The 20,668-nt window shown below is 42.5% G+C and overlaps 3 protein-coding genes across 3 annotated transcripts in view; 1 reads left to right on the top strand and 2 right to left on the bottom strand.

Moving 5' to 3' along the window:
* Positions 1–7,433: 7,433 nt before the first annotated feature.
* Positions 7,434–11,469, bottom strand: LOC121307380 (zinc finger protein with KRAB and SCAN domains 1-like). Its single transcript, XM_041239585.1, has 2 exons — positions 10,664–11,469; positions 7,434–8,213 (listed from the first exon to the last, which is right to left on the bottom strand). Exons 1-2 carry the CDS (start codon positions 11,256–11,258, stop codon positions 7,540–7,542), a joined length of 1,269 nt encoding a protein of 422 aa, XP_041095519.1. The 5' UTR covers positions 11,259–11,469; the 3' UTR covers positions 7,434–7,539.
* A 1,822-nt stretch (positions 11,470–13,291) lies between these two features.
* LOC121307378 (zinc finger protein 436-like) lies at positions 13,292–15,833 on the bottom strand. The gene is made up of 2 exons (XM_041239584.1): positions 14,981–15,833; positions 13,292–14,604 (listed from the first exon to the last, which is right to left on the bottom strand). Exons 1-2 carry the CDS (start codon positions 15,630–15,632, stop codon positions 13,796–13,798), a joined length of 1,461 nt encoding a protein of 486 aa, XP_041095518.1. The 5' UTR covers positions 15,633–15,833; the 3' UTR covers positions 13,292–13,795.
* A 321-nt stretch (positions 15,834–16,154) lies between these two features.
* LOC121307337 (zinc finger protein 850-like) overlaps positions 16,155–20,668 on the top strand; it is a 13,298-nt gene continuing 8,784 nt past the window's right edge. Inside the window, exons 1-2 of the mRNA XM_041239513.1 lie at positions 16,155–16,913; positions 18,016–18,985. Coding sequence (XP_041095447.1) covers positions 16,307–16,913; positions 18,016–18,985 — 1,577 coding nt within the window. The 5' untranslated portion in view covers positions 16,155–16,306. The remainder of the gene's footprint in view (positions 16,914–18,015; positions 18,986–20,668) is intronic.

Genomic DNA, 20,668 nt, shown 5'->3' with positions numbered 1-20,668 from the left:
GTGTCTCTATAAAGTGTACTGCTCTGAGTGTATGGGACAGTCCTGTGTCTGGGGGCATTAACAAGGCACAGGGCTGGTAATAACGGAGCTGCACCTTGTTGCTGGTCTCATAGCGCAGTCCGCGTGCCTCCTGGCGGGTACAGTGTGAGCCCCAGCGCTGCCTCTCTGCGTTGCTGGAGATCAGGTGGCTGTTGGTGTGCCAGTCCAACATTGTCAACCTCTGCCCTGGCTTGACTCTCAAAGATGACATCTTCACTCATCTGAAGAAAACAGAGAGAAGGGCTTCTAACTGGAACACTGTGGATGAGTCGTGTCCATGGAAACAAACACTGTGGGGCTTTCAAACAAAGCGCTGTGAGCGGCTGTAGTTTAATACCAGGACTGCTGCCTCATGAGGTTATATTACCAGGCTTCTACTGTTCACTGGACTGCTTTGCACACTGCAGCAAACCTTTCAACAACATACATATACATTACATATATATATATATATATATATATATATATATATATATATATATATATATATATATATATATATATATAGATAGATAGATAGATAGATACACACACACACACACATTGGTAATGCTCTTCTTGAAATAGGTTTTGCTTCCTCAGTTTTCACATACTGTTCCATGGTAAATGCTGTCTAGCTCCTACCTCTGCTCTCTCTCTCTACTGGTCCTGCAGAGTGACGCTGAAAGGAGGGTGACTGTATCTTTTAGCCTAAACTATATTTGCAGAGAGATGACAGAGCCTGCTGTCTGGTGCAATGCACACAGTGATAAATGCACATTCCAAAGAATGCACAGGAGCAAACATTCAATAAGGAATTGCTGTTTTCCAGTAGAACATGATTACTGCAGGTCACTGCAGCCTGATTAAACTGTGCGCGCCTGAAGTTAATTGCGCAGACTTTTCCCAATGAAGACTCGTTAAGAATCTCCAACAGTTGAACGTATCAGCTTGCCTGACAGCAGAAACAACTGCTTACTGTTTCCAGATCGCTACTGTAGTGCTTACAGGACTCGCTGTGCACCCCAAACAATGCTGCCTGTCTCAAAGCTGTTTCCTTGCTATTTAACAAGCTATTGATTTCATGATGCGCTTTTTCAGATGAGTGCGTAGAATTTGAACAGCACCCCGCACCCGACACGCGCTTTATTCTGTGACTTACCCAACGTTCTTATCGCTTCCGATCTTCTGCTCAGTGTTCTAATCGCTGCGCTTCCCCAGTGTAGTCCATAAAATGACGAGCATGCGCAGTGAGGCGTCCTGATAAATGTAGGCTTTAGCGCTAGAGAATGTAGTTTATAAAATGACGAGCATGCGCAGTGAGTCGTCCTGATAAATGTAGTTTTTAGCGCTAGAGAATGTAGTTCATAAAATGACGAGCATGCGCAGTGAGTCGTCCCGATAAATGTAGTTTTTAGCGCTAGAGAATGTAGTTCATAAAATGACGAGCATGCGCAGTGAGTCGTCCCGATAAATGTAGTCTTTAGCGCTAGAGAATGTAGTTCATAAAATGACGAGCATGCGCAGTGAGTCGTCCTGATAAATGTAGTTTTTAGCGCTAGAGAATGTAGTTCATAAAATGACGAGCATGCGCAGTGAGTCGTCCTGATAAATGTAGTTTTTAGCGCTAGAGAATGTAGTTTATAAAATGACGAGCATGCGCAGTGAGGCGTCCTGATAAATGTAGTCTTTAGCGCTAGAGAATGTAGTTCATAAAATGACGAGCATGCGCAGTGAGTCGTCCCGATAAATGTAGTCTTTAGCGCTAGAGAATGTAGTTCATAAAATGACGAGCATGCGCAGTGAGTCGTCCTGATAAATGTAGTCTTTAACGCTACGGAATGTAGTCCATAAAATGACGAGCATGCGCAGTGAGTCGTCCTGATAAATGTAGTCTTTAGCGCTAGAGAATGTAGTTCATAAAATGACGAGCATGCGCAGTGAGTCGTCCTGATAAATGTAGTTTTTAGCGCTAGAGAATGTAGTTCATAAAATGACGAGCATGCGCAGTGAGTCGTCCTGATAAATGTAGTTTTTAGCGCTAGAGAATGTAGTTCATAAAATGACGAGCATGCGCAGTGAGTCGTCCTGATAAATGTAGTCTTTAGCGCTAGAGAATGTAGTTCATAAAATGACGAGCATGCGCAGTGAGTCGTCCTGATAAATGTAGTCTTTAACGCTACGGAATGTAGTCTATAAAATGACGAGCATGTGCAGTGAGGCGTCCTGATAAATGTAGCTCCCCATTGTAATCTATGTTGGGTTTGAGCCAAGATGGCAGACTTGGGGTACAGTTTCCTATGTATGAAGTCAATATCAGAATTCAATTGATCCCAGTGACACTTGGCAAACTGGCTCCATTGCAGCTCTTATACGGACCCGGCTCCTCATTGTAATCTATGGAGGTTTTGAGCCAAGATGGCGGACATGGGGTACAGTCTCCTATGTATGATGTCAATATCACATTTCAATTGATCCCAGTCACACTTGGGAAACTGGCTCCATTGCGGCTCTTAAATGGACCCGGCTCCCCTTTGTAATCTAAGGAGTGTTTTAGCCAAGATGGCAGACATGGGGTACAGTTTGCTATGTATGAAGTCAATATCAGAATTTAATTGATCCCAGTCACACTTGGCAAACTGGCTCCATTGCAGCTCTTATACGGACCCGGCTCCCCATTGTAATCTAATGAAGGTTTGAGCCAAGATGGTGGACATGGGGTACAGTTTCCTATGTATGAATTCAATATCACAATTTAATTAATCCCAGTCACACTTGGGAAACTGGCTTCATTGAGGCTCTGAAATGGACCCGGCTCCCCTTTGTAATCTAAGGAGGGTTTGAGCCAAGATGGCAGACATGGGTTACAGTTTCCTACGTATGAAGTCAAGGTCAGAATTTAATTGATCCCAGTCACACTTGGGAAACTAGCACCGTTGCGGCTCTGAAATGGAAGAGGCTCACCACTGTAATCTAGGGAGGGTTTGAGCCAAGATGGCGGACTTGGGGTACAGTTTCCTATGTATGAAATCAATATCAGCATTTGATTGATCCAAGTCACACTTGGTAAACTGGCTCCACTGCAGCTCTGAACCGTATCCGTCTCTCTCTTGTAATCTTTGGCGGGTTATAACCAATATGGTGAACATGGGGTACAGTTTCCTATCTATGAAGTCAAGGTCAGTATTTAATTGATCCCAGTCTCACGTGGGAAACTGGCACCACTGCGGCTCTGAAATGGACCTGGCTCCCCCTTGTAATCTAGGGAGGGTTTGAGCCAAGATTGCGGACATGGGACATGGTTTCCTATGTATGAAGTCAATATCAGAATTTAATTGATCCCAGTCACACTTGGGAAACTGGCTCCATTGCGGCTCTGAAACGGACCCAGATCCCTTTTGTAATCTAAGGAGTGTTTGAGCTAAGATGGCCGACATAGGGTACAGTTTCCTATGTATGAAGTCAATATCACAATTTAATTGATGCCAGTCACACTTGGGAAACTGGCTCCATTGCAGCTCTGAAATGGACCCGGCTCCCCATTGTAATCTAAGGAAGGTTTGAGCCAAGATGGCAGACATGGGGTATAGTTTCCTATGCATGAAGTCAACGTCAACATTTAATTGCTCCCAGTCACAGTTGGGAAACTGGCACCATTGCGGCTGTGAAACGGACCAGGCTCCCCATTGTAATCTAAGGAGAGTATGAGCCAAGATGGCGGACATGGGGTACAGTTTCCTATGTATGAAGTTAATATCAGAATTTAATTGTTCCCAGTGACAGTTGGGAAACTGGCTCCATTGTGGCTCTGAAACGGACCCAGATCCCCGTTGTAATCTATGGCGCTTTTGAGCCAATATGGCGGACATGGGGTACAGTTTCCTATTTATGAAGTCAATATCAGAATTTAATTGTTCCCAGTGACAGTTGGGAAACTGGCTCCATTGTGGCTCTGACATAGACCCAGCTCCCCATTGTAATCTAAGGAGGGTTTTGAGCCAAGATGGCGGACATGGGGTCCAGTTTCTTATATATGAATTTAAGGGCAGAAATTAATTGATCCGTGTCACACTTAGGAAACTGACGTCATTTCGGCTCTGATAGGGACTCGGGTCCCCATGGTAATCTAAGGAGGAATGGGAGCCAAGATTGCTGACACAGTGTCCAGTTTCCTATGTATGAAATCAAGGTCAGAATTTAATTGATCCGAGTCTCACTTACGAAACTGACTCTATTGCGGTTCTGACAGGGCCTCGGTTCCCATGGTAATCTATGGTGGAATTGGAGCCAAGATGGTCGCTACAGAGACCACTTTCCTATGTATAAAGTCAGTGCCTTAAATAAATTGATCTGAGTCACACTGAGGAAACTGACTCCATTTCGGCTCTGACAAGGACTCGGCTCCCCATTGTAGTCTATAGAGGAATTGGTGCCAAGATGTCCACTACAGAGTCCAGTTTCCTATGTATGAAGTCAGTGCCAGTAATTAATTGTTCCGAGTCACACTTAGGAAACTGACTCCATTGCGGCTGTGACGGGGACTCGGCTACCTATATTAATCTATGGAGGGGTTTGAGCCAAGATGGCGGACATGGAGTCCAGTTTCCTATGTGTAAAGTCAAGGTCAGAATTTAATTGAGCTGAGTCACACTTAGGAAACTGACTCTGTGGTGGGAAAATTATATCTTATGCAATTTATATATTAACCTCTGATCGGTCTGTACATGGGTTTGCTTAGCCTGTGTGACTTAAAAGGGGATCACAGCAATGTAATAAGCAGTTTGAAGTTTATTTTCTATTTAATGTTTAAAATCAAGAAATACACTTTTGTAGTCTGGACACTTCTCTTCCTCTTTCAGTCTTCATCACACATATTCTTAAGGGGGTCTAAGGTGGACCGGAAATGTCCATATTTAGTCATGCTTTGAAGTAGACTGCAAAAGCGCGGACAAACAGCGCACTCTGTGGTCTAAAGAAACAAAACACACTTGAAAATAAAACTGCGCACCTCTGTGGTGTTTTCGAGTACACCTGTCTGTCTCCTGTGTCAGTGAATTACCCACCACCCTTCCACAGCCAGGTAAGCACTGAATTTTGCCAACTGTTATTGAGAAAAATAATACATTTCAGTATGTAGAATTTAGTTTTCTAGGAAAAGCGTGTATGTGTATATACTGCCCTAAAGCTTTACTAAGATGAAAGAAAGAAATACATGAATAAAAAAAGAACGAACACGCATGGAAACACCTTCATTGAAAACAGGTCCGCTGAAACGTGTTGTTTTTATTGCGCGCTAAGCTCTGCTTTCTGTAGCTCATGGATCAGCAGCAGTCGTTTGAACCCTAGCGAACAGAACCAGGATGGCCGAGTGGTGAAGACATTGGGCTTAAGCGTCAATGGCGTCAATTCGTGAATCAACATGTCAATAGCGAGCTATGCTGAGATAATGTCTGAGTGCAGGTATAGCGGCCAACTCTGCTCCTGGAGAGCTGCAGGGGTCCCTGAGGGTCTCCCCTGGTAAAAGCACGGTCAGTTGGTGTGAGGGGTGGGACTCACACAATCAGGGGAGCGCGTGATTTATTCCACTTTTCCTTTTGCTTTCTATTTTTGAATCACTGTTTGGAGCACCTGCGAGTGCACCTGCACCCTGAACTGTTTACCATTTGCTTGGTATTCCCGTGGTTCTGTTTACCATAGTTGGTAAGCAGACCATGGACAAACAGCGCCCTCTGCATATGTGTATGTATGCATAGTTTTTAGCAACGAACTGTGTTTGATATTGTCTTTTCCACACTGCAGCGCTGTTGTTAAATTATTTGCATACACAGTTATTATCCTGTGTATAGATAATCCTGCTCACAAGAGCAGCAACTTCATCTGTGATCTCTGAGCTTTCATTCATTTCAAAGGTACTTGAACACAGCAGTGGTTTTAGTTACATGCAGCCAATGCAATTGCATGGGGCTCCCCCGGGTCTAAGCTCTTTTTATGGCGGCCTGTTTCGATGGCCAGGCTGTGGTCACTGAGTCTGTACTTCGGTAGGGTTTGTCTTTGTTTGGGATCTTTTATCCTGAGATACTGTGCCAGGGTAAAGCCCCTGTTCAGGGCCAGATAGCACTCCAATTTGTTGATTAATTTTGTTTCATTATGCTGATGCTCAATGTATGTCATTTTATTATTGAGATCAATTTGTTTCAATGCTTTTGCTATAATTTGTCATTGGCACTGTGCAACAGAAGCTCTGATTAAGTGTTTTGTGATCACAGTATCAGCCTGGGTGTATCAGAGCAAAGCTTTGCTTAGAAAGTTTTGAGTGCGCAAGTGAAGGCGACAAAAACCACTCTATACCCTGTTCCTTAAAATATCACTTTGTAGTGCAAATTTGAGAAAAGCAACCACTTAGCAACTTGAAAATTGGAAGACAGTAGTGGTAGGACACACAGATAATTAACGTACAAGCACAAGGGTCTAGCTCTTTTTTGTCCCATGCAGTAACATCTCATAGACACATTGAAATGCAGTATTGCGGTATACCAATACAAGCAAGTGCAACTGTGTGTGTGTGTGTGTGTGTGAATGGGCTAGGAGTGTGCAAATTGCTACAGACTAACTGTAATACATGCAGATAATCACTGCAGAAGTGTTGTTTCAGACACTAATGTACCAAGCCGTCTGGCACAAGCTATCATGCACCCAACAAAGCCACTCCAGTCTTCACATGAGGTCAGCCTTGTTGGAAGTAGATTACTGCTCATCATAGGAAGAAGCTGGTTTCAATCTCTCTACATTAGACTGCACCAGCAGGTTTGTGCTTGGACCGTGTGCTTTCACTGTATTCAGTGCAGCTCCACAGCTTCTCTATTGTGAGACTCCACTCTATTTCAGCCCTCCAGACCACAAGAAACCCTTCCTACATGCAGTGCAAGGATACCGTCTCTCTCCTGTGTGAATATGCTGGTGGATTATCAGTGTTTCTGACTGAATGAAACTCTTCCGCGTTCATTTTAGCAATACAATTTCCCCCTTGTGCAAATCCGCTGGTGTCTTTACAGGTCTGTTGACCAAAAGAAAATTCTTCTTGGATTCAGTCCAAAGATACAGGCCTGTAGTGAGAGAGGCATCCACACCAACATGATTGCAGGTAGAGGAACACACTCCACTCAATTAGGCAGGGTGAAGAGGCAGTCTTGGCAGTTATCATTGCTGAAATCCATTTAATTTTAGGGTAAATTGAAGAACAAATATGTTATCAAACTCTCTGCACTAGTAGTAAATGGATACTTTTTTATTTAAATCGTTATGCTATGTGTGAAGAGCTGATTTTAAGATTATATATATATATATATATATATAGTTATATATATTATATAATATATATATATATAATATATATATCTAATATATTATTCATTATAATAAGAAGTATCTAGTAATGTAATGTAGTCATCCAGCATGTCTAAGCTGTCCAGCACCTGGGGTCTGTTTAAAGTGATCACGGCTGAAGTTGAGGACGGCTCACATTCATTCAGCGATGTTTCTGAAAACAGGTCCGAGTCTCTCTCTCTTGTGAATTTGCAGGTGTTTTTTAAGGTGCTGTAACTGTTTGAAACTCTTTCCACATGCAGTGCAGCCGTATGGTTTCTCTCCAGTGTGAATTCGCAGGTGTAATGTCAGCGTTCCAAGCTGAGTGAAACTCTTCCCACACTCAGTGCAACGATATGGCTTCTCTCCTGTGTGAATTCGCTGGTGTCTTTTCAGATCTCCTGAAGTACTGAAACTCATTCCACATTCATTACAATGATACGGCTTCTCTCCGGTGTGAATTCGGTGGTGTCTTTTCAGCTCTGTTGATGTACTGAAGCGCTTCCCACAATCAGGGCAGCAATACTGTTTTTGTCCAGTTTGAACTTGCTGCCGTCTTTCAAAGTGGTCTGAACCCCCCTCTTCAACGGGGTCAGATTCACGTTCAGGAACCTCCTCTTTAATGATGACCGGTTCAATTCCAGGGATCTCTTCATTAATGTGCTCAGGATCTAGTGCAGGTTCCTCCTCCTCCTTCCCTTCAATAGATGTCAGCTCTGTAGCCTGCTTTGGACTCCTGCACCATTCCTGGGCAAAGAGCTCCTCTTGAATGGGAGCTGATTCTGCCTTCGACCCTTCCTCAGCATGGGGGAGAGCATTTCCCTCTGCAGGATCTGTGTCAATGAAAAAAAAAAATTAGAGTTAGGGACATTTCATACTTCCGAACAACCTCCATTCCCAAGGGGTTCATCACTCTGAGGTTCTTCTCTACAAGCAGTTTTCTTCATTGTCATTGTTTTGAAAATTATGCATCAAGGTAATGTGTCCCACCTATAGCACTGTAATTCATTCAAATGCTGAGGAAAGCATTTTGTAATTTGCTTAAATGTTCAAATATGCACATAAAACACATGCAAATCAATCATAACCAGTATTGAAAGAGTAAATACCAGCGTCCCAAAAAGTACAGCGTTACACGTCCCCATGTGTTGCTACAATTGTTTAAACAATGCACCTGTAATTTTTCTTTTCAGTAATAGTGTCAGGATTATTGCCCACATTGTCAAACAGGTAACACAGCATTAACGATCCATGATGTGGTATGGGACAGAAAAGCCAGAACACTTGATTCTTTTTATCGCTCTTCCTGCAGTGATTTAGAGGACAGATCAGGTCTGTTATTTAAAGAGTTGTAACATCACATGGGGACGTGTAATCCTACATTTTTCATGACTGCACTATTACTCTAAAGTAGTGTTTAAATGTGAAAAACTCATTTTTACATTATGGGTGGGACACATTTCTTGGTACATTAAAAACTCTAAACTAAACTACTTCAGATTTTTCTGAAAGTTGATCCATATGGCTAGACTGCACAATAACCCTAATTTAGAGCCTGCTTGAATGCTGGCGCTGGCTACTGCTGTGATCAGTGAAGGCGTTCGTCCAATGGCTGCCTCACGCAAAGCTTGATTCCAGCCCCTTAATTCCTATTAGTGTTAGGGTTAGGTGACTGGCTGAGGTTAGGGTTAGGTGTCTGGCTGAGGTTAGGGTTAGGTGTCTGGCTGAGGTTAGGGTTAGGGTTAGGGTTAGGTGTCTGGCTGAGGTTAGGGTTAGGTGACTGGCTGAGGTTAGGGTTAGGGTTAGGTGTCTGGCTGAAGTTAGGGTTAGGGTTAGGTGTGTCTGGCTAGGGTTAGGGTTAGGTGTCTGGCTGAGGTTAGGGTTAGGTGTCTGGCTGAGGTTAGGGTTAGGTGTCTGGCTGAGGTTAGGGTTAGGGTTAGGTGTCTGGCTGAGGTTAGGGTTAGGTGTCTGGCTGAGGTTAGGGTTAGGGTTAGGTGTCTGGCTGAGGTTAGGGTTAGGGTTAGGGTTAGGTTAGGGTTAGGGTTCTGGCTAGGGTTAGGGTTAGGTGTCTGGCTGAGGGTTAGGGTTAGGTGTCTGGCTGAGGTTAGGGTTAGGGTTAGGGTTAGGGTTAGGTGTCTGGCTGAGGTTAGGGTTAGGGTTAGGTGTCTGGCTGAGGTTAGGGTTAGGGTTAGGTGTCTGGCTGAGGTTAGGGTTAGGTGTCTGGCTGAGGTTAGGGTTAGGTGTCTGGCTGAGGTTAGGGTTAGGTGTCTGGCTGAGGTTAGGGTTAGGGTTAGGGTTAGGGTTAGGGTTAGGTGTCTGGCTGAGGTTAGGGTTAGGTGTCTGGCTGAGGTTAGGGTTAGGGTTAGGTGTCTGGCTGAGGTTAGGGTTAGATGTCTGGCTGAGGTTAGGGTTAACGTTAGCGTTAGGTGTCTGGCTGAGGTTAGGGTTAGGTGCATGGTTGATGTTGAGGTAGTGTTGGCACATTTTTTATAGATTGATCTTCTAAAACACATTTTTATGATAATCTGTTTTGTAATCCCTGTACTACATCGTTTTCCAGTCATTCTACCACTGCAACCTCTAACAATATCCTCTAACCCTATGTAATCGAATACTGGAGTCCTATTGCTTTTAAAAGGTATACAAACTATTTCTGCTGAAAAAATGTAGTATCCCTCCCTGTAATAAAACGACCTGTATGAGCACACCTTGACCCCCTGAACACATCTGGTATAGTACTGGAATCCTACTGCGGTCAGAAAATCTTTAAGGCAGAGGATATGAAATATTTCAGCTTCCGCGGTGCTGTGATAAACAAAACTTGATTTAATCTCTCAGTATTTCTTTATTTTTTACTCCTTTCCGATTAGTATTTTTCCCAAATTCAAATTTCTTAACATTTAAAGTATTGTAGCTTTTTTTTTTTTTTTTAAAAGGGATTCCCTTTTAATTTGTATGGTCGATTTATTTTTTAATAACTTGGTTTTAAAATTTGATTATACGATACTGTATGTGTTTTGAATTGTACGTTTTCACTAATAAAACAAACCGCAGTAAAATCAATACATCGTAAATAAGACTCGAAGTACCGTCGTCGTAATCACAGCTGCAGCGGAGAAAACGCACACACAGGAGCAGACTTCTATTAAATAAATACGCGCCTGCTCCATCTCAATCTCAAGATGATTTCCAGGGGATACACTATATCAAGGGGTACCGGATTCATCTTAACACCGGTAAATAGAATGTTATTTTGTTTCTACTGAAACTGACGTGAACTTGCCTGCCTCTGTTCTCCATCGCGCTGTGCTCGAGTAGCTCAGCTGTTCACAGTCATCACCTTGAACAAGTAGATCTGAACAGGCTGAATCTCGCCGGATTAAAACCCGGGAGTTTTTCGCTGCGGTGTGGGCTGCAGGCACCGGGTCCCTTAGTGGCTGAGCTGGTAGAGTGGAGTAATCGCGTGTAGTGACTGGCAGGCCGTGAGAAACAATACTGTCGCTGACCCGGCTGTTATTTGCAGGACCCCCCACCATTTCCTTCTCGTGTAGATGAAAGAAATCAATGTCAACCCCGCAGTATTGTTCACTGGTGTTCGTGAGAGACTGTGCAGCGTTCTCGCCAGTGCTCGTGTATTCTCCGCCCCGCATCGCTTTCAACTCGCTCTCCGCTATTTCCAATCGCAATCTCACGCTTTCAAATTCGTGGTCTCTCTCGTCCAGTCTGAGGTGGAAAACTGCACATTTACTGTCCACGAACTTTGCTAATGCAGACATGACGCTCAGCACAGCCGCTTTCACTGCAGGCTCGATAGCAGAGGCGAGTTCTTCTTCCAGGAGAGACGCGGAGGATGCGCGCATATCCATCTCTTCTTTCATTTCAGAGACGGGTTGCAATGTTGGCTCTTAATCAAAAGCACCACTTTATTTAGTGTCGTTTAACAGGGAAGCTACCTGTAAAACTACATGTACAATATTGATTGTAAACAAGGACCGCTTTGTAGCAACGACGCAGAATCTGCAGTCACAGCTCGAAATCTACAGCTGTGTTGTTGTTTCACCTCTGAGCAACAGACACAACTAATTTCCTCCCCAGCACCAGCGTCAGTTCCGTGTTGTTACTTGTTTTCATCATTTTGGAGCGGCCTGTCTCTATTGCTGGGCATGCGCCATTAACCGAGTACATCCACGTGGGATCAAAACATGTTCTTGCGGCAATGGGTCTTACAAAAGGTCGTGAGGTCCATTTTCAAGAGCAATCAATGATCATGAAAGCAGTATACGCTGAGACATGGATCAAACTGTCATAAGATTAAATCATATTCCTCTTCTGATCAAATATATTGTTGTCACTTCTTTACTTACAAAAGGAATACTACTTAATCTTCCTTAATATAAACATTAGCTTATCTAAAACGCACTGAGAAGTTTCCAGATTGTCTGGAGACATTTTGTCATTATCATTGATTGATACTGAAAAACTGCACAGACAAGGCAGGAAATATCATCATACAATTAATACGTTTTAAGTCTTTCTGTTTTACCTGTGACACCTGTCAATAACCCTATCTGGAGAAACTTAAAGGGATAGACCCCACCCCCGGCCCCCCACATTTGCCTCTTTTTGAAAAACACGTGTTGTTTTTCTTCTATTAATCTGATACCTTATATAGCTATCACTCGTATGCAACAGACAGCATTCACCTTCAATATGAGTTCTCCACTGTCTCTATTATCTTACACTTTGTAGGATAGAATATACCTCTAAATACAGAAAAACAACAGGTCATCAGATTAAAAAGAGATGTATCCAGCCTCTAAAACAGCTTATTTAGGTGTTGTTTTAAAGAAGGTAAAATGAAATGAGGACGAGGATTCATTTTTGTAATTGTTTTAAACTATTTGTTTACAGCACTCAACTACCAATGTAAATACGTTTTTAAATAAATTAAATTGTGCCCTGGAGAGCTGAAACTATTGTATTTCACTATTGTTAAAAACAACATAAAATATATACTTACAAAATTGTGAAAATACCGATTGTGTGATAAATGTGAAATAACTAGTTCATAAATTATTTTTGTACTATTCACTAACATACGTTTCTTAGAGGGTACCTTAACAGATAATATAAAATAATTGTGGTTAAGCAAACACACATACTATCAATAGAATTGATATAAACATAACATTCAGTAAACTCAGAAATCCCATTACAGAGTTTTTTGATGCAGTCAAATGAATACATTGGGATACTGAGATATTTAGTAAAGGGTTAAAAGTTTTTCACCAATGCGCCGCGCTTGTACCTGTGCAATCAAGAATCTACAGTCACTCTGTGTGAAAGTAAAATGAAACGCGTGCTCTTTTTTCCTGCGCGTTTGTCTAATAAACTGGTTTATGTTATAAACTGCAGGACTGTGAGTAACTTACATCAAACAAAGACATTATAGCTGAAGAAGTGAACGGCGAGCGTGGTGTTCTCCATGAATTACACTCACAGTTACTGAACATGGTGTGATAATATTAGCACCAACAATGTTGATTGTTTTTTCTTTGTCATGAAAATTGCATAATAAAAGGCTTTTCACACTTATAGGTTTGCAGTATGTAGCTATTCTGAATCCAGACTGTTTTAAAATAGACATTTATTTGGGAGTTTTTTGTGTATTGCCTGTGGCCAGATTCATGTTCCCCAAATTAAAATTCATTACAGAAAAAAAATATGATTTAGATTAGTTTTTTCAGTTTCATATATTGACGTGTGTACCACAGACAATGCGAAGGAGAAAGTCAGATCAGTCAGAAAGGCAGAACACTGAAGCAAGCTTGTGTAAAGGAGAAAGCAGCCAGAGCCAGTAAGGAGCCTCACAATGTATTTTCAGATTCTTCACTTTAGAATACAGATTTATTTTTTCTAATAACAAACAAATGGTTACTTAGAGGTTACATACATGTGTATATCATACAGGTATTTGAATAAATCAAGTGAGCATAACTATGAGACAAGAACACATACATAAGAAACTTTTCAAACTGCTTGTTTGGTTGTTAGTAGTTTATTAATCCCAGAATCTCATCAAGCAGGTTCACACACAAGTGCACTGGACTACCACTACTTAATCCAAACATCTAAGCACAGTTGGATGAAAGAAATGGCTCACGATATACAGCCTTCGAAACAGGACAGCCCTGCACCTCTCAGACACACTGACCCGTGGCAGGCGAGCCTCGTTCCCTTACATACACTTCCTGCTTTATTATATCTCAGCCTAGTAAACTACAAACTGCCAGGATTACTGCTCAGGCTCTTCTATCCTATCCTCACATACATGACACAAGACTGACTTAAGGAATGACTGGAATGAGCTTCATTACTAATGGGCTACACAAACAAACTGGACCTAATAATGTGGCTAAGCTCTGTGTGTTTCCTCAGCAGACAGTGGATGCTGGTTCTTTTCAGGGTGAATTCGCTTGTGTCTTTTAAAGTCTGTTGACCAAAGGAAAGTCATCCCACATTCAAGGCACTGATAGGGCCTCTCTCCTGTGTGAATGCGCTGGTGTATTGTCAGCGTTCCTGACTGGGTGAATCTCTTTCCACACTCAGCACAGCGGTACGGTTTCTCTCCTGTGTGAGTGCGCAGATGTCTCTTCAGCTCTTCCTTTGCAATGAAACTCTTCTCACACTCAGTGCAGTGAAAGGGTTTCTCTCCTGTGTGAATGCGCTGGTGTGTTGTGAGGTGGTGTGTGTGTTTGAAACTCTTCCCACACTCAGTGCAGCTGTAAGGTTTCTCGCCTGTGTGAATTCTCTGGTGTAAGGTCAGTGTTCCTGAATGAGTGAAACTTTTCCCACATTCAATACAGTGATAAGGTTTCTCTCCTGTGTGAATGCGCTCATGTCTTTTCAGCTCAGCTGACCGTATGAAATTCTTCCCACATTGAGTGCAGGGGTACACATTTTGTCCAAGTGGAATTCTTTGGCATCTTTTAAAGTGGTCAGAAGCCCCCTCTTCAACCGGGTCACATTCCAGTTCAAGAACCTCCTCTTTGATGTGTACAAATTGAAATCCAGAGTTCAGTTCCACACCTTCAATAGATGTCAGCTCTGTAGCCTGCTTTGGACTCCTGCACCATTCCTGGTCAAAGAGCTCCTCTTGAATGGGAGCCGATTCTGCCTTCGTCCCTTCCTCAGTATGAGGGAGAGCATTTCTCTGTGCAGGACCTGTGTCAAAGAGAAGAGAGAAACACTGGTAAATCTATAAATCACTCCAGATTGTAATGTCAGGGTAATTATTGTGCAATGTGAGGATGATTGCATTTAGCCCCAGCAGTGATGCAACAGTCCCATGCAACTGCATGTTTATAAACCCTATAAAATTGTACTTTATTAACAGACCCAACTCAACATACAGGAGTGCAGTGAACTGCAGCAGTTTTAACTGAATTTTTTTTTTACTTGGACATTTTAAATCATTTTAATCTAGGACACTCTGATCATTTACATTAAAGGCGCAATTTTAGCGTGCAACTCTGTACACTGTATTATTATTATTATTATATATAAAAAAGGCAATTATATAATTCAACCTCAAATCTACCTTCCACTGCTCTTCTCCACCCCGCTGTGCTTGTGTGGCCCATCTGTTCATCACCTCGCATCAGCAGGTCCTGCTCGGAATAGCTTCCATCCTCCTGGATTAAAACCCGGGAGTTTTTCAGTGCGGTGTGGACTGCAGGCTCCGGCTCCCGGACTGGCTGAGCTGGTAGAGTGGAGTAATCGCGTGTAGTGGCTGGCAGCCCATGAGCAACAATACTGTCGCTGAATTCGTGACTTACAGCTTCATCCTCCCTGAAAAATGAGAGGCGTTTCACACGGTGCCCTTCCTTCTGCCTTCTCGGTTGATGGATGATATCGATGTGCTGTTCACTGGTGTTCGTGACAGACTGTGCAGCGTTCTCGCCAGTGTTCGGGTATTTTCGTTCGCTTACGGCTTTCAACTCGCTCTCCGCTATTTCCAGTCGCAATCTCACGCTTTCGAATTCGTGGTCTCTCTCGTCCAGTCTGAGGTGGAAAACTGCACATTTACTGTCCACGAACTTTGCTAATGCAGACATGACGCTCAGCACAGCCGCTTTCACTGCAGGCTCGATAGCAGAGGCGAGTTCTTCTTCCAGGAGAGACGCGGAGGATGCGCGCATATCCATCTCTTCTTTCATTTCAGAGACGGGCCTCACTCTCGCCTCTTCCATTAATGCAAACACAGCGGCTTTTCTTCTGCTCTGGAGACAACTATCTATATTGGAAAACTCGTAGTGTGCTACTCTCTTTACACAACTATCAGCAATCGTCTTGCACACGAATAGCTGTTGATTAAACTAAGTGGAGCATGTGAACGAATTCAGCTCTGAAAGTGCGCTTGCGCTGCGTCTCCTCTCACACAATACTCACTCGCCCCACAATCACTTCCGTGTTAATCCTTTTTTTCAAACAGAATGGAGCAAAGGGGCTGCCCTTTTCTAAAGAGCTGACGCCATCTACCGATACCTCCAAGTAAGAAAAACAAAAATACGTTTTAATAATGTTATTTCTATGATTCTGCTACAGTAATAAAAATGTGTTAATTACATAACAAACCAGGACCCATTGTGCTACTCAATTACTTTGTATCTGTGCCCACTTTGGGTAGATGACGCAATCCTCTCTTTAATGGAGAGAACAAGCGGAAGTGACGATCGTGCTTGGGAGCAGATTCTCGGTGAATGAGAGGAGAAACGTCGCGAGTGGAGATTCAGAGTTGAGCTCGTCCACACGCTGTGTTTTTGTTGATCTGTAGAAGAAAAGACTACAAGCAACTGCGAGTTTATGCGCCGTGTTTGCAACAGAACGGGGCCCACTGAAACCCGTCTCTGAAGTGAAAGAAGAGATGGATATGCGCGCATCCTCCGCGTCTCTCCTGGAAGAAGAACTCGCCTCTGCTATCGAGCCTGCAGTGAAAGCGGCTGTGCTGAGCGTCATGTCTGCATTAGCAAAGTTCGTGGACAGTAAATGTGCAGTTTTCCACCTCAGACTGGACGAGAGAGACCACGAATTTGAAAGCGTGAGATTGCGACTGGAAATAGCGGAGAGCGAGTTGAAAGCCGTAAGCGAACGAAAATACCCGAACACTGGCGAGAACGCTGCACAGTCTGTCACGAACACCAGTGAACAGCACATCGATATCATCCATCAACCGAGAAGCCAGAAGGAAGGGCACCGTGTGAAACGCCTCTCATTTTTCAGGGAGGATGAAGCTGTAAGTCACGAATTCAGCGACAGTATTGTTGCTCACGGGCTGCCAGCCACTACACGCGATTACTCCACTCTACCAGCTCAGCCAGTCCGGGAGCCGGAGCATGCAGTCCACACCGCACTGAAAAACTCCCGGGTTTTAATCCAGGAGGATGGAAGCTATTCCGAGCAGGACCTGCTGATGCGAGGCGATGAACAGATGGGCCACACAAGCACAGCGGGGTGGAGAAGAGCAGTGGAAGGTAGATTTGAGGTTGAATGATGTCGTGGTTTTAGCAGAAGTCATAACATGGTTTCAGGGAACGTTATTAATAAAAAAAACAAAAAAAAACAAACGTGGTTTAAGTTGAAGGTAATTGTTTTAAATGAAATATAAAATTAAAAAAAATGATGAATGTGTGTTTTTAGTAAATACATCAGTAAATATTGGTCTAAGAAATGTGTTATCATGTAATTGAAAAGCACTGGTTTGCAGCCTGCTTGGTCCCAGCATGCCAATGCAGAAATAGTTACAATGTAGTCCATTGTAGTGGATGAGAGCATAGAAATTCAATGCAGTTGGATAGCATCCATAGTTCAATGCAGTTGGATAACATCCATAGTTCAGTGCAGTTGGATAGCATCCATAGTTCAATTGGATAGCATCCATAGTTCAATGCAGTTGGATAGCATCCATAGTTCAATGCAGTTGGATAGCATCCATAGTTCAATGCAGTTGGATAGCATCCATAGTTCAGTGCAGTTGGATAGCATCCATAGTTCAATGCAATTGGATAGCATCCATAGTTCAGTGCAGTTGGATAGCATCCATAGTTCAATGCAGTTGGATAGCATCCATAGTTCAATGCAGTTGGATAGCATCCATAGTTCAGTGCAGTTGGATAGCATCCATAGTTCAGTGCAGTTGGATAGCATCCATAGTTCAATGCAATTGGATAACATCCATAGTTCAGTGCAGTTGGATAGCATCCATAGTTCAATGCAGATGGATAGCATCCATAGTTCAATGCAGATGGATAGCATCCTTAGTTCCCAGCTGTGTGCACAGGACTGATTGAAGCAGGCAACCTTGATTTCCTCATGACTATTTACTGAAATTAAAGCTGATACTGTGTTTCGGACATTATTGCATAAAATAATGGTATTGTTCTAATATTAGATTATTCATTATTTAATACTTTTCAACCAATGCAGTAGTTGTTTAAATAAATAATATAATTCCAGGTCTATCATTTTCTTTGGGACATCGCTATTGAGGCCCAATTTAGAACTCCTAAAATTGTAATGTCAGGTTACCTAATGTTCTAAAGAGTTTACAGTTTTGTTCTCTCTTCTTTGACACAGGTCCTGCACAGAGAAATGCTCTCCCTCGTGCTCAGGAAGGGACGAAGGCAGAATCAGCTCCCATTCAAGAGGAGCTCTTTGCCCAGGAATGGTGCAGGAGTCCAAAGCAGGGTACAGAGCTGACATCTATTGAAGGGAAGGAGGAGGAGGAACCTGCACTAGATCCTGAGCACATTAATGAAGAGATCCCTGGAATTGAACCGGTCATCATTAAAGAGGAGGTTCCTGAACTTGAATCTGACCCCATTGAAGAGGGGGGTTCAGACCACTTTGAAAGACAGCAGCAGATTCACACAGGACAAAAACTGCATTGCTGTGCAGAGTGTGGAAAAAAATTCAGTACATCAACAGATCTGAAAAGACACCGTCGCATTCACACAGGGGAAAGACCGTACAGCTGCACTGATTGTGAAAAGAGTTTCAAAACCTCTGCAGATCTGAAAAGACACCGTCGCATTCACACAGGCGAGAAGCCGTATTCCTGCACTCAGTGTGAGAAGAGTTTCAAACAGCTGCAGCATCTTAAAACACACCAGGAAATCCACACCAGGCAGAAGCCGTATTGCTGCAGTGTGTGTGGGAAGTGTTTTAGTGAATCGGAGACATTGACATTACACCAGCGAAATCACATGGGACCAAATCTGTACCACTGCACTGAGTGTGAGAAGAGTTTCAAAAAGTTACCACTCCTTAAAGCCCACCAGCGAATTCACACCGGAGAAAAACCTTACCGTTGTACTGACTGTGGAAAGACTTTCATTACGTCAAAGGACCTTAAAAGACACCAGCGGATTCACACCGGGGAGAAGCCGTATAGCTGTGATTACTGTGGGAAGAGTTTCACCCGCTCAGGAACACTGACGGTGCACCAGCGAATTCACACAGGAGAGAAACCGTATCACTGCACCGCATGTGGAAAGAGTTTTACTTTCCATTCCCAAATGAGGAAACATAGCTGTTTGCAGCATGGGTAGAGCATGCAGGCTTGTAAGGTATTCTGTGACAGCATTTAGAGCGTCACTGTCTGTCACTGAAACTGACACATAAGCGACTGCATCTCCAGTGGCTTAAAAGATGCATCTGATTTTGATCTGACTGTGCTGGACGTTTGCTAATAAATCACAATTCAACATATTTTCACATTCTCTAAGTGTAGGCTCTGGTCCTGCCACCTAATTAGCGTTAATCCTCGTATTAGGTTTTGGGTCTGTTTGGAAACAGGAGTTGGGTCAATTAGCTTAAATACTATTTTTTTCTTTTCATTTTCTGTGTAATATTTTATGACTTTTCCTAAGTTGGGTTCATGAACTTACACACAGAAAACAGAACCTTTGAGAAGTTTATTTTTTTTAGAACGGGTCATGTGTAGAAATAAGATGTTTCGGGTCACTGTGACCCCTGGCGTTTATCTATGTGGATTTGTGTGCAGGAATAAAACAAACTTCTCTAATTTGTTATTTTATTATTATGATATTTGTATTATTATCTCTGGAAATGGCTGCAGCTGCCTGGAGATATTTATCAACAACAAAACAAACAATATTTATCTACAAGGCAGAGCCTCGTTTTCTCTGTCAGTGTTGCAACAGCATCTCACTGGTAAAGACACTCCAGAATGAGGAGCTCCCAGGCTGGCAGTTAAAGAAGTTTTACTACAGCTCCTGGACTAAAAGAGCAGAAAAGAGTCAAACCTTTGCAAATAATTTAATCAATTTAAGGCTGTTTAAATTAGTTTGAAATTGCATCGAGTCAATATGACCCAAAACATAACAGATGCACCTAAATTCTGAACAGAATAGGAGGGTTAAAAGTGTCCTGGGGAAGCACTTGTCTGATTTGGGTTAAACCATGCATGGGCATTTTCTGTGATGCAGAGAAAAAATGACAGAATGAACAAACAGTGCATTACCACTTTCCATAATGTTTCTGAAAAATTGATAAGTTATTGCAACCCTGATTGCTGCATGTTCATACCCTTTATTCAACCAGCTGAAGTTAAAAAATAAATAAATAAATCATTAATAGAAATATTTTAAGGTAACATAATTAAATACTGTACACATGTGCCATATAGGTTGTTGACCTTTTAGTGTAGCTTTCTTTTATTAAACAAATTGAATTGATTAAAATATTGTTTTCGTATAAAATAAAATGTTTCCTTTGAGAAAGTCACATTGTTTCTATGGTAGTTACTTCAACCAGCTCACAATTAGGGATGGAAGAAAACTTCTGTGTCACCTTCTATACTTCCTGTACAGGACTGAGCTTCATGAGAAAGGTGTTGCCAGTGCTTCAGGGCAGGAAGTTAGGGTCATGAAGGGCAAGGCAGTGTTGCCTTCACTGGGCGTGAAGATCCACGGGCAGCAAAGCAGTTCTAGGGGGCAGAAAGACAAAACATAAATCCAGCTTTGGGTTTTGAGATGTTTTGTGTTTAGTTATATGTTTAATATGGCTTAACTTTGGTTGTTGTGAATTAAGCTTAAGCACATACTCATTTAAACCAGACATTCCTACCTCCTTCACAGGGGAAACAAAGTTATTACTAAAACACAAGCTTTGAAAAAAAAGGCATCTTTCCCCCTAAATGTAAAGAAAATTGTTGAAAAAAAAGAAAATATCTATAAGAATGTAATTCAAAACATAAAGCAGTTAA

Source organism: Polyodon spathula, chromosome 55, assembly GCF_017654505.1.
Source record: "Polyodon spathula isolate WHYD16114869_AA chromosome 55, ASM1765450v1, whole genome shotgun sequence".
NCBI lineage: Eukaryota > Metazoa > Chordata > Actinopteri > Acipenseriformes > Polyodontidae > Polyodon > Polyodon spathula.
Note: the sequence above shows the minus strand (reverse complement) of the source record. Positions and strands in the feature narration are given on the sequence as shown.

Bases quoted from the DNA above. Each gene is read 5' to 3' on its own strand.
- LOC121307380 (XM_041239585.1), bottom strand. From the start codon at position 11,258: ATGAAAGAAGAGATGGATATGCGCGCATCCTCCGCGTCTCTCCTGGAA. The intron at 8,214-10,663 runs GCAAGTTCACGT...TCATTGACACAG, and splicing joins GCGATGGAGAACAGAGGCAG to ATCCTGCAGAGGGAAATGCT.
- LOC121307378 (XM_041239584.1), bottom strand. From the start codon at position 15,632: ATGGAAGAGGCGAGAGTGAGGCCCGTCTCTGAAATGAAAGAAGAGATG. The intron at 14,605-14,980 runs GTAGATTTGAGG...TCTTTGACACAG, and splicing joins GTGGAGAAGAGCAGTGGAAG to GTCCTGCACAGAGAAATGCT.